Consider the following 12,170-nt stretch of genomic DNA (forward strand, 5'->3'; position numbering starts at 1 on the left):
CTCCTCAAGGAATTCTTGCCAGTGTTCCTCTAGATATTCCTTCGGGGATATCTCCGGATCTTCCTGCTGAAATTCATCCAAGATTTTTTCCAGAAATTCCTTCAGAAAAGTCTCAAAAGTCTCCTCCATAATCTTCCAAGAATACCGTTTAGGAATTTCTCGAAAAAATCTTTGAAATATTTTTGCGGGAGATTTCTCCAGAAACTCCAACTTTTATAATTACAGGGGTTCTATTAGAAATTGCTAAAGCAATTCTTATAGAAATTCCTACGGGTATTTCTCCAAGAATTCCTTCTAACATTCTTTTAGGGCAGTGGTCCTCAGCCTAACTGGTTATACGGGCCACCACTTCCCTCTTAAAACACGTCGCGGGCCACAAGCAGTAAATAATATCTATTTATAAGTCCGATCAAAACTACTCGACCAGAGTTTCTGTCGACCAAAAAATTCGCTCGGCACTTCTCTGTCAGTTTGTTCTGTGAGTTTTTCGACAGTTGTTATTCAACTTCACTGGGTTACTTTTGGGGTTGACAGGGTACTTCTGGAATATGCATTCGTTTTGTGTTCGACAGTTACCGTTTTTATTCAAATTCTGGACACTCTATCTTATATGGGAAATAATCCACCCGAAAAATTTCAAAATGTGCTACTGCAAAGGTGCCACTTTGTGGCTCCGTTTTAATTATCATTTTCTATAGATATCAATGAAAGTTTTGAATGCTCAACTGTCTTAGATATGCCTCTGAGAGATGTGAGTTAAATTGATGATTTCAGTGTCTTTCGTATATTTTTAAACAAAGTATCTGGAATAAGAGACAAAAGAGGGAAATCGTCCGGAATAATAATCACGGAAAAGCCACAAATTTCGATTTATTTAAAATTATTCAAGTTAAGGAAGTGTCATCATAACCCACCATTAGAAAGTTAAGGGTTTCAAAAGAATGGTAACACTGACAAATAATACAGAATGATTTATTTTGTAAGCTCTATGCGGAGATGTGTTTAAGGGAGGTTTTAAGTGTCCGTAATATGAACCGAAACGGTACTAGTGGTTTCAATAATCTTTCCTAATAACACCGATGTAGTTGGGATAATTGTAACACTAGTGTAAAATTAGCATTGACCCTTCATATCATAAAAATCCTAAAATAAAACTTCGGCATAATTGTGGAAGTGAAATGGAAAAAATCAATTTGTTTCTTGAACTTTCATAAACGCGCTACTGAAATGTTGAAAACTTTGGTGTTTTGAGATAACGATGATATCAACAGTTGAAGAAACTTTGGGTTATCGGACAAAATAAGAAATCGTATGAATTTCCCTTAGTTTTTCGATAGCCATTCCAGTGCTAAACACATAAACACTACAGAAAAACGTTTGCAAAATTTCACAGAAGATACATTTTTAACTTCTGAAATCACAACATGCGGGCCGCACTACTCCAATATTCAAAATCACACCGCGGGCCGCACGAAACCTTGGAGAGGGACGCATGCGGCCTGCGGGCCGCAATTTGGTGACCACTGTTTTAGGGATTCCTTTGGAAATTCCTCGCAAGAATTCTTCCAGAAATTCCAGTGGCTTATTCAGAAATTTCTCAAATATTACAAGTATTCCTTTAGAGATTCTATCAGAGATTCTTCCAAGAAGTTCTTCAGATATTCCTTGCAAGAATTTTTCCAGAAATTTCTTCAGTGGCTCCAGAAACTCCTCTATGGAGTCTTCCTAATATTCCTCTAGAGATTTTACTAAGATTCCCTCAAGGATTTCTCCTGATATTGCTCCCGAAAATCCTCCAAGATTTTTTCCTGGAATTCCTTCAGATGTGTCTCCAGGGTCGTCGCCATGTTCCTAGAAGAATTCCGTTTTAAAATTCCTCGAAAAATTCTCTGAAATAGAGAAACTTAAAAGTAGATGGAGTACCGTGTACCTTTTAATTCCGCTCCTAAATGCTTATCTTTGACAGATACGCGTATTTCGACTACCACTTGCAGTCTTCTTCAGTGTCAGTTACTCGTATCCACTGGAGTGGAGTAACTGACACTGAAGAAGACTGCAAGTGGTAGTCGAAATACGCGTATCTGTCAAAGATAAGCATTTAGGAGCGGAATTAAAAGGTACACGGTACTCCATCTACTTTTAAGTTTCTCTATTTGAGATTCTGCTCAGAGGATTCGAACATTCATTAAAGAGTCTCTGAAATATTTTTTCAGGGACTCCAACTGGACCTACCAAGGATTGTTCCAGAAATTCGTACGGGTTTTTTTAAGAATTCCCAAGAAAGTCGACTCTAGTACATGACACTGAAGACGGCCTTACAGTTGAGGTTGAAATACGCGTATCTGTCGAAGGATACAAATTCTAGTGGAATTAAATGGTATAGTACTAATTTCGGTATTTCATTTACTTCTTCTTACATTTTTTTCAGGAATTCCTTCGGAAATTCATCGCAAGAATGTTTCCACAAATTCCTTTAGAAATTTCTCCAGCGGCTCCTCCAGACACTCCTCCAGAGATTGTTACAAGTACTCCTCTAGAGATTTTTCCAGAGATTCCTTCAACGATTTCTCCAGATATGACTTCAGAAATTCTTCAATTTTCTTTTTAAATTTTCTTTCTGGAGAGAAGTATTGAAAGTATGAAGAGTATAACTATGAAATAATTTATTTATTATAATTCGGAGGATCGAAGCAAACTAGTCCTACATACATCCATTGCTTTCATTTGGAATGCTCTTGTTTCAGCACTGATCTTGAACTAACACAAAAGAGCTAATTATTTGTACATTTATATTGATTTATCCTTCTTTAAGAATAAACATATGTTCTTTGAAATTCAGCTGTACAATTCATTGTGAAACTACATTGTTTTCAATTTCGTCCAAACGGTATCCGACCAAATTACCCTTTCGATCAAATGGCATTCGGCTAAATGACCCGGAACCATCCTGAAGGAATTTCGGGAGAAATCCATGTATAAATGTCTAAAGGAATTCATAAGGAATCCCCTGAAGAAAATTCTGAAGGAATCGTTGGATTTTTGGAGGAATTCTTAGAGAAATTACTGGAGGAATCTTTGAAGGAATTCGTGAAGGGGGTCCTATAACACTTCCCCGAATACCATTACCCCGAAAACCATCTCCCCGAAAACCAGTACCCCGAAAACCATTACCCCGAATGCAACGTTACCCCGAATAACACATTACCCCCGAAAACCATTACCCCGAATGGTAAATTACCCCGAAAACCAGTTCCCCTAATACGACACTCCCCCGAAAATCAGTGATGCACTTCAAGAAATTCTTCAAGGAAGCTCGCGAATTTGAGCCTGAAAGTTTTCGGCTTAGTAACTACTACTATTCCTATTAGTGATTTTTTATTCTTTCAACCATCGGCTGTTCTTTCGAGGTTGTATAATGGCAGTGTAAAAATTTTAATCAATGATTTTCTCTTCATTGAGTTAAAGGCTGTTCTTTCGAGTTGTACCGTTTGAGTTGAAGTTTGAGCGATAGCGGTAAAAAAAAATCGACTGACAAGTCTTGAGCGAAATTCAAAGTTGACAGTGACTTCAAAAAAAAAAATGAAAATACGCCCCTGCATTAGGGAGCCTGGCACTTTTGATTCACTTGAGCAGTGGGGTTTTTTATATTTTTTATATTTGGCCACAATATGCGTCATTATGAAGCGCTTCTTACTGCAAAGTTTCAGACAATTCGACCGAGAAAAAACCCCCATGCTAAAGTGAATCATGGGAGTGCCGAAGTGGTTCTGCATCCTACTTGTCTGTATTACATCTTATCAGTATTACAATTTCCAACAAGAGATTTGTCCTTCTTTTAGTTATCGGCTATTCTTTCGGAAGTTGCACTAGCAAAGTGATTGTTGGCATCATAATTATTTACGCTTTCAACAGTGATTTTTTCTTCTTTTATCATAGGCTGTTCTTTAGCGATGTACTTTTGAAATAGTGGTCAGTTTAATATTAGTTAACATTTTCATCTGACATTTTTCAAACCATAGTCTAATGATATTTTAGAATATGTTGAACTCGCATTGCCTCCAGAAATATAAAAATATAATTATGCATTACCAAATAATATAACGCTTTTGAAAGAGGGCGGAAAAGGTCTCTAATATTAACATGTCAGCATTATCATCAGTTCGAAAAATGATTTATTGCTGTGAACACAATCATTCTCACAAAATCAAGTACATGCCTGTGAGTAAAATTTGGGTTCTCACTTGGCGCATGAAGAATAGCTGTTAATTAAAAGAATAATAAATCTTTGATAACATGAAGAACATGAATTCAAATGAAAATCAAAATTCTATGAAATGAGTATATGGGATTCATTTGTCGGATCTTCAATTTTTTGTGCCAAGAAAATTCAGGGTTATGGTCCCTTCGGGGAAATGGTATTCGGGGTAACGGACTATTCGGGGTAATGGTTTTCGGGGTATTGGTTTTCGGGGTACTTGACCATTCGGGGTATTGACTTTCGGGGTGATGGTTTTCGGGGTAATGGTATTCGGGGAAATGTTATAGGATCCGTGAAGGGATATCTGAATGAATGCCTGAAGTAATTCCTAAATAAATTCCTGGACGATTTCTCAATTGATTTTCTACAAGAATCTCCGAAGAAATTCCTGGAGGAATTCTTGAAGAGATTCCTGGAGGAATGCCAGAAAAAATCCCTGAAAAGATTTCTAGAAAAATCCTTAAAGGAATTCCTGAAAGAATATCGAATGAAGGCATTCCTAAATGTTTCCTGGAGGAATCCATGAAGAGATTCCTGGAGGAATGCCTGAAAAAAATCCTAAAGGAATCCCTGAAGAAATTCGAAATTCCTGGATGAATCCTTCAAGGGTTTTCCGGGGGTATCCTTGAAAGAATTCCTGATGATATTCTTCGAGAAACCGCTGAAGGAATCCGTAGGGGAACTCCCAGAGAAATCGCTGAAGGAATTCCTGGAGGAATCCCCTGGAGAAAACCCTAATGGAACCTCTAAAGAAAATTCTGAAGGAATCTCTGGATTCTTGGAGGAATCCTTGAAGGAATCTCTAAGGGATTCTCACAGGAATTCCTCAAGAAATGGCAGAGATTTTCGCAGGAATTTCTTGAGGGATCTCTTTAGTAGTCCCTCCAGATACATTTAGGTAATGCTCCAGAAATCTCTATGAATTCCTAAATAGATTAATTCATAAAGAAATTCCTTCAAAAATTTCCCCAGTATTTCTCGCAAGAATTCTTTAAAAGCATCCTACAGGCACCGTTACTAAAATACGCATAATATGCGCGCACTCCTAATTTTGTTCATTGTCATTTTAAGATTGTTTTGCAAAGTATTTTTTTGTTGGTAAGTATACCAAATGTATTACATAAAATACAATGATATTATACAATAACAACTATGTTTACAATGGCGGTGAGCGAAATTGGGAGCGCGCGCAAAATATGGTAGCATTACGGTATTCCACCAGGGATTCGTTCAGGAATTCTTCCAACAGTTTCCCTAGGAACTCTTCCAGGAATTATTCTAGGAATTCCTCGAGGAACTTCCTTCAGAAATTCCTCCACAAATTTCTCCAAATAATCCTTCAGTTCTTCTTCTTCTTTCTGGCGTTACATCTCCACTGGGACAGAGCCTGCTTCTCAGCTTTTTTGCATGTGTATATCGTGTGGCAGGTACGAAGATACTCTATGCCCTGGGAAGTCGAGAAAATTTCCAACCCGAAAATATCCTCGACTGGTGGGATTCGAACCCACGACCCTCAGCTTGGTCTTGCTGAATAGCTGCGCGTTTACCACTACGGCTATCTGGGTCCCTTATCTGGGTCCAGTTGTTCATCCAGAAATTCTTCCAGGAATCCCTTGAGAAATTTCTCCAGGGATTCTTTTAGAATATTCTCCTGTGATTTCTACAGAAATTGCGACAGGGATTCCTTCAGGTATTTCTACAGATATTCATACAGAAATCCCTTCATGAACTGTTCTACGAATTTCTCCAGATATTCTCCCTCCTGTTTTTTTTTTTCATTTACCTACGATTCGTTCACTCCTTTACGAATACTATTAGATATTCTACCAGGAATGTCTCCAGATATTCCTTCGAAAATTCTTCCAGAGATTCACTCAAGAATTCTCCCTGGGATTGCTCCAGAAATACCCTCAATAATTCATTCAGAAATTTCTTCAAACATTCATATTAGGATTCTTTAGAAGTTCTTTGAAATATTCCTCTATGATAATTCTCCAGGAACACCGCCAGTGACTCTTTCATGGAACTCCTCCAGGGATTCTTGTAAGAATTCTTCAAGGGGTTTTTACAGGAATGCCATCGAAAATTCCATTACATCAGAAGTTCCTCCAGAGTTTGTGGAATTCCACCAAGAATACTTCCAATGATTCTTCCAGAAATTCTTCCATTGAGAACTTCACAATTTTTTCCATTAACTCCTCCAGAGATTCTTTCACTTCTCCAGGAATTCCTCGAGGTATTTGTTCATATAACTCATCCTAAGGGATTTTTTCTGGAGTTCCGCAAGGGTCTTTCCAGAGATTCCACCTGGAATTACATCGAGATGTCCTCCAAATAATTCAGGAATTTCTCCAAGAATTGTTCCAAAGATTGGATTTCTCCTGAAATTCAAACATTGTTCCAGGGATTTCTCTGAAATTCCTCCATGGAGGACACGGAGTCCTTCAGGAACTCTTTGGGGGTTTTCTTAATGGGACTCCTCCAAGAACTCCTCCAGGTATTCTTCTACAAATTCATCAAGGGGTTTCCAGCAGTTCCTTCAGTGTTTCCTCCAGGAATTACATCGGGAATTCCTCCAAAAACTTCATGGATTCCCATAAGAATTCTTTCAAAAATTGTTGCAGGGGATTCGCTGAAATTCCTCTATGGAGTACTTCACAATTTCCTCCAAGGAGACCTCTAGAGATTCCTTCAGAAATTCTTCCAATCATTTTCCAGGAATTCTTTCAGAGATCCTTCATGAGGCTCCTACAGGAATTCCTCCAGAGATCCGTCATGAGACTCCTCCAGGAATTCCTTCATGTGACTCCTCAAGGAGTTCTTCCAGGGATTTTTCCAGGAATTCCTTGGGAGATTGCTCCTGCAATTACATTGGAAATTTTTCCAGAGCTTGAAGAATTCTTCTAAACAACACGGACACGTTTATGCTCCCAGTAGAAGATTTACCCAAATTTTTATTTTCGATCAAAATATCATTCTTAGTTAGCTAAAATCGTTCTTAACACGTTTTGGGCAATTTTTTTTATTTTTATTCGCAAATCTATGAATTTTGGTTTTTGATTTTTATAATTTTTGTTTTGAACATCCCTATTTTTTTTCTTATTTTCTTAAAGCCTTTTCTAGCTACTGATTTTTGGCAATAATAAAAATTCAAGTTTTTACGGTACTTTTAAAAATACAGTGCTGACCCGATTTTGTCTGCCCCCGATTTTGTCAGCTTTTCGACCCGATTTTGTCAGCCTATTTTTAATTTGCCAAAAAATTATTATCGTCATGTTTTACCACGTTTACATTAAAATTGATGATGATGTTTGATGTCATGCACGCATCTACGCAAGGGGACAATGGCAATGCCTTTTATCAAGTGTTAAAAATCGATATTACCAATATAAGGGAAGGGGGAGCACGGGATATAAAAAACTGGCTACGCCCATGTCCATCGCCCTCTTAAAAGTCCATGTAACCATATAACACGTCAAAATTTGAAAAACAGAAACAAAATAAAATGACCCGATTTTGTCAGGTTCCCCATTTTGTCAGCCTAAAATTCATCGAGGGGCTGACAAAATCGCGTCCTTACTGTATTAAATTTTATTTATTTTTGCTTTTTTTTCTGTGTAATTAACGAAAAAACAGGTTTGAAATTATTTTAATATTAGCAAGCTCTTCTTCTGTGATAGGTTGATCGTAGAAAAATATAAAAGGTCCGCTTTTTTATATTACACGTTAAAATAATCCCAGGCATTTGTAGATTATATAAGAATACAATTTTCAAAAATACAAAAAAGTTTCAAAAGTCATAAAAAACTTTTCTTTTATGCGTGTTATGAGTCTTGGTTTAAGCCAAAAATAAAATAATTTTGATTTCCGAGCTTGGAAGAAATACACAAAATTCCAGTGTGTCTAAAGGCGGGGTTGGGTATTAGAGGGCTAAAGGAAGCGCCACACTAGACAACGTGTCCGATTCCTTCAGGAAGTCCTTCAGCACTTCCTCCATGGAGTACTTCACAATTTCCTCCAAGAATTCCTTCAGAGATTCCTTCATGAGACTCTGCCAGGAACTGCTCCAGGGATGGGACTCTTCCAGGAATTCCTCCGCGAATTTTTCCAGGTATTTCAGACATTCCCCTGGCCATTTCTTAGAAGCGACTCGTAATCTTACGTTTTACCTGTGCTACAAACGGAAAAAATGACTAATTGGGCGAATGGAAGTTATAAAGCAAACTGTTAATGATCTGAATTGTACTTTCTAACAAGTTTCTACTCATCAGCATCCAAATTTGTTGCTGAAATTCAAGAATATCAATTCGTGGAACAGGTAGAATTGAGTTTAGGGAATCGTCACTGCCTGTCTTTCAGGGATTCCTCCAATAATTAATTCAAAGATCCTTCGAGGGTTTCATGAATTCCTCCAGAGATTCCTTCGCTAGTTCTCCAGGGTTTCCTTCAGGGACTTCTCAAGGAACTTCAAGATTTTTTTTTTCTAGAAATTGCTTTGGGCATTCTTCCAGGAATTATACCATGAACTATTTTAGGAATTCCTTTAGAATATAATTCAGTGATTCCTACATAAATTTGTTCAGAGATTTTCCACGATTTTCAACATAAATTCATTAATTTCTTAATTATTTTTTCAGAAATAATCATTAATTCCTCCTGAGATTCCTCAATCAATTACTCCTTGGATTGCTTTAGGAACTCCTCCAGTAATTTCTCCAGGGATTCCCCCAGGAGATATCTCCAGAAATTCTTCAACGGATTTCTCCAGGAATTCGTCTAAGAAATCTTCCGGCAAATTTCTTCTGGAATTGCTCCTGGGATTCTGCTAATAATTCCTCGAGGGATTCCTTCAGCAATTTTTAAAGATGACTTCAGATATTTCTCCAGGAATTCTTCCAAGGATTTCACCAGAAGTTTCTCCAGAGTTCCCAAGTTTTTTTTCAGAGATGTCTCCTAGAATTCGTTCTAGAATTACACCAGTAATTCGTCCATGGATTATTTCTAAAATTGTTGTGTTGTGTCCCCATGGAATTCCTTCTTAAGTTCGTCCTTGAATTTCTTCCGGAATTCGTTGAAAAATTCCTACAGGAATTCGTACAGAGATTTCTTCAGAAATTTGTTCTGGATTTTCTCCAGTGATTCCTCCAGAAACTCTCGCTGGAATTCTTCTAGAGGCTCTTCAAGTATTCTTCCAGAGATTCCTCTAATATCTTTATAAAAAACCAAACAGTGTTGCTTTGCAAAAAAAAAAAAAACCGGTCGTAAAAAGGGGTCTACCACAAAAGGCCGAATCATAAAAGGCCGAAAACACAAAAGGCCGAAACATACAAAAGGCCGAATCACAGAAGGCCGAATAGCAGAAGGCCGAATCACAAAAGGCCGAATCACAAAAGGCCGAATCACAGAAGGCCGAATCACAAAAGGCCGAATCACAAAAGGCCGAATCACGAAAGGCCGAATCACAAAAGGCCGAATCACAAAAAGCCGAATAACAAAAGGCCGAAATTTTAAAACAAGTTTTAGTGAAAGCCACAAACATTCAACACATTTTTCTACAATATTATGAGCATTTTTACAGTAGGGTAAGGCGAGACAAGATGCACAAGTAACATTACTAGCTGAATAACAGTTTATCCAGCTAAAACATGGTTGGTGTTTTTTGGGTGTGTCAGCTTATCTATTCTTAGCTTACACACCCAAAAAAAATTCTATAATTGGAGCTGATGTATTTTGTACAACATAACTGTAGAAACCTCGAGAAAACTGGAAGGTTATACAGTGCCTGTTCGATTTTGGCAACATGCCAAAAAAATCATGTTGTCTAAATTGAACAGTTTCAAAATTTAACAGTTGTTTTTATTATATCTTTTATCACCGTAATAATGACCACGAATTAAATTTACCTATTTTGAATATGTTAAGCCTTAAGAAGGCCCACATAAACATTGAGATTGACAAGATTTGTGACTGACTGACCGAGTCAGAATCGCACGGGCATTGTACGATGAAAAGTATTCTTAGTAAACTTAGTATTCTTATGAGCACTCAAACACTTGTTATACCCTATCTCAGCAATCATTCTCCTACTTGTTTCGTAAAAGACTATGTTGGCATTATACCGGGCAAACGCTTGCTGTCCGAACTTGCTGTCGCTCGTCGGACCTAAAAATGGAAAAACATCCTCTGTTTGCATTATACCGGGCAAACGCCTGGATTTGCTGTTTGCATGACACCGAATAGATGCTATACACACCCTTCGGATATCTGAGACTTCGGCGGTCTTCTGTTGCCTCAGTTCTGTGATTCGGCTTTCTGTGATTCGGCCTTTTGTGATTCGGCCTTTTGTGATTCGGCCTTTTGTGATTCGGCCTTTTGTGATTCGGCCTTTTGTGATTCGGCCTTTTGTGATTCGGCCTTTTGTGATTCGGCCTTTTGTGATTCGGCCTTCTGTGATTCGGCCTTCTGTGATTCGGCCTTTTGTGATTCGGCCTTCTGTGCATTCGGCCTTTTGTGATAATCCCGTAAAAAGAGGTCTACACTACTTCCACGTCTCAAGCTTCATCCAAACCTAATCGCCATTTCCCTTCCCCAGCATACTTCACTTGCATCGTCAAAGTGATGTACAACCTGCTCTACTACCAAATCGTGCTCCAGCTGTGCACCCACCTGACGGACGACCAGTGCGAGTTCCTAGTGGAACAGTACTCCTCAGCGCCACAAATACGCGAAAAGGGTGTCCGCAGCATCGGCGCCGCCATGGCTTTCGTCCTGAACAACCTGGAACGCTGCCGGTACATCCGATCGGACAGCGTCCTCATGACGGACCATTCTTCGATGATGGACCTGAGCGACGGCGGCAGCAGCAGCACCAGCAAACCTTCCACGCCGAACGGGGCCACCTCCACGTCCGGCCAATTGGACCTAGCCATGCTGGAGAAACACCTGCAGCGGCTGTGTCTACCCTTCCTGAGGGTAGCGGCCCTACTGCGGCACCACATCTACCACGCCGAAATTCCGGAAATACCCGGACCGCATTGGGAGTTCAGCCGGCTCGTGTACTACCTGGAACTGGTCACCGTCAGCATGGACCTGGACAAGTTCAACGCCAGCAAGGCGCTGTGCTTCCTGCCGGGTACGGAACTGGCACTGCCCAAGTTCTGGTGCGACCAGCTACGCGAGATCCGGCCCACGTACGAATCGACCCGGTCGCTCATCGTCAGCCAGCACATCGAGTGGAAGCAGCCCCGGCTGCTGGGACTGCCCCGGGAGTACGAGCGCTTGTTTACGGTGAGTTTCGATAGCTCTAATGGTTGAAATAGATTCTGATTGGGTATCTTCTCATTCACAGCACTACCACGAGCAGCCTTGTCCGAAGTGCCAGAACGTGCCGAAGGAGAGCTCGATCTGCTTGCTGTGCGGTACGATCGTGTGTCTGAAGCAGGCCTGCTGCAAGGAACAGGAGTGCTGCGAAGCTGTGAGGGTAAGTTGCTTTTTTGGACGATTGAGTTAGTTTGAAGTGATATATTCATTTGGGGATTTATTGCAGCATTCGATCAGCTGTGGAGGAGGAACGGGTATCTTCCTGGTAGTGACATCCACGTACATCATCATCATTCGAGGACGACGGGCGTGCCTGTGGGGTTCGCTCTATCTGGACGACTACGACGAGGAGGATCGTGACTTGAAGTAAGTTTAATTTAGGTTTATTAATGAACATTCTTGTTTCGGGATAAAAACACTATTTGAAGGCGGAGTGCAAAGAGATGAAGCATTGATGATTAATGTGATGGAAAGATGAGACCAGCACTCCGATGAACACTTGAATGTCGCTTAGCGCATCGGCAGTAAAGTTAAATATAGCCATTTCGCCATATCAGTCGGCGATGGATACCAACTATCCCATAATTTGAGA

General features: G+C 39.6%; 1 protein-coding gene across 2 annotated transcripts in view; it reads left to right on the forward strand.

Moving 5' to 3' along the window:
• LOC5576538 (E3 ubiquitin-protein ligase UBR3) overlaps window positions 1-12,170 on the forward strand; it is a 227,327-nt gene that overhangs the window by 202,180 nt on the left and 12,977 nt on the right. For both annotated transcript variants that reach the window (XM_021839109.1, XM_021839110.1), the window contains 3 exons: window positions 10,851-11,545; window positions 11,607-11,738; window positions 11,805-11,944. In XM_021839109.1, the coding sequence (XP_021694801.1) occupies window positions 10,851-11,545; window positions 11,607-11,738; window positions 11,805-11,944 (967 nt within the window). The remainder of the gene's footprint in view (window positions 1-10,850; window positions 11,546-11,606; window positions 11,739-11,804; window positions 11,945-12,170) is intronic.

This window comes from Aedes aegypti, chromosome 1, assembly GCF_002204515.2.
Source record: "Aedes aegypti strain LVP_AGWG chromosome 1, AaegL5.0 Primary Assembly, whole genome shotgun sequence".
Lineage (NCBI taxonomy): Eukaryota > Metazoa > Arthropoda > Insecta > Diptera > Culicidae > Aedes > Aedes aegypti.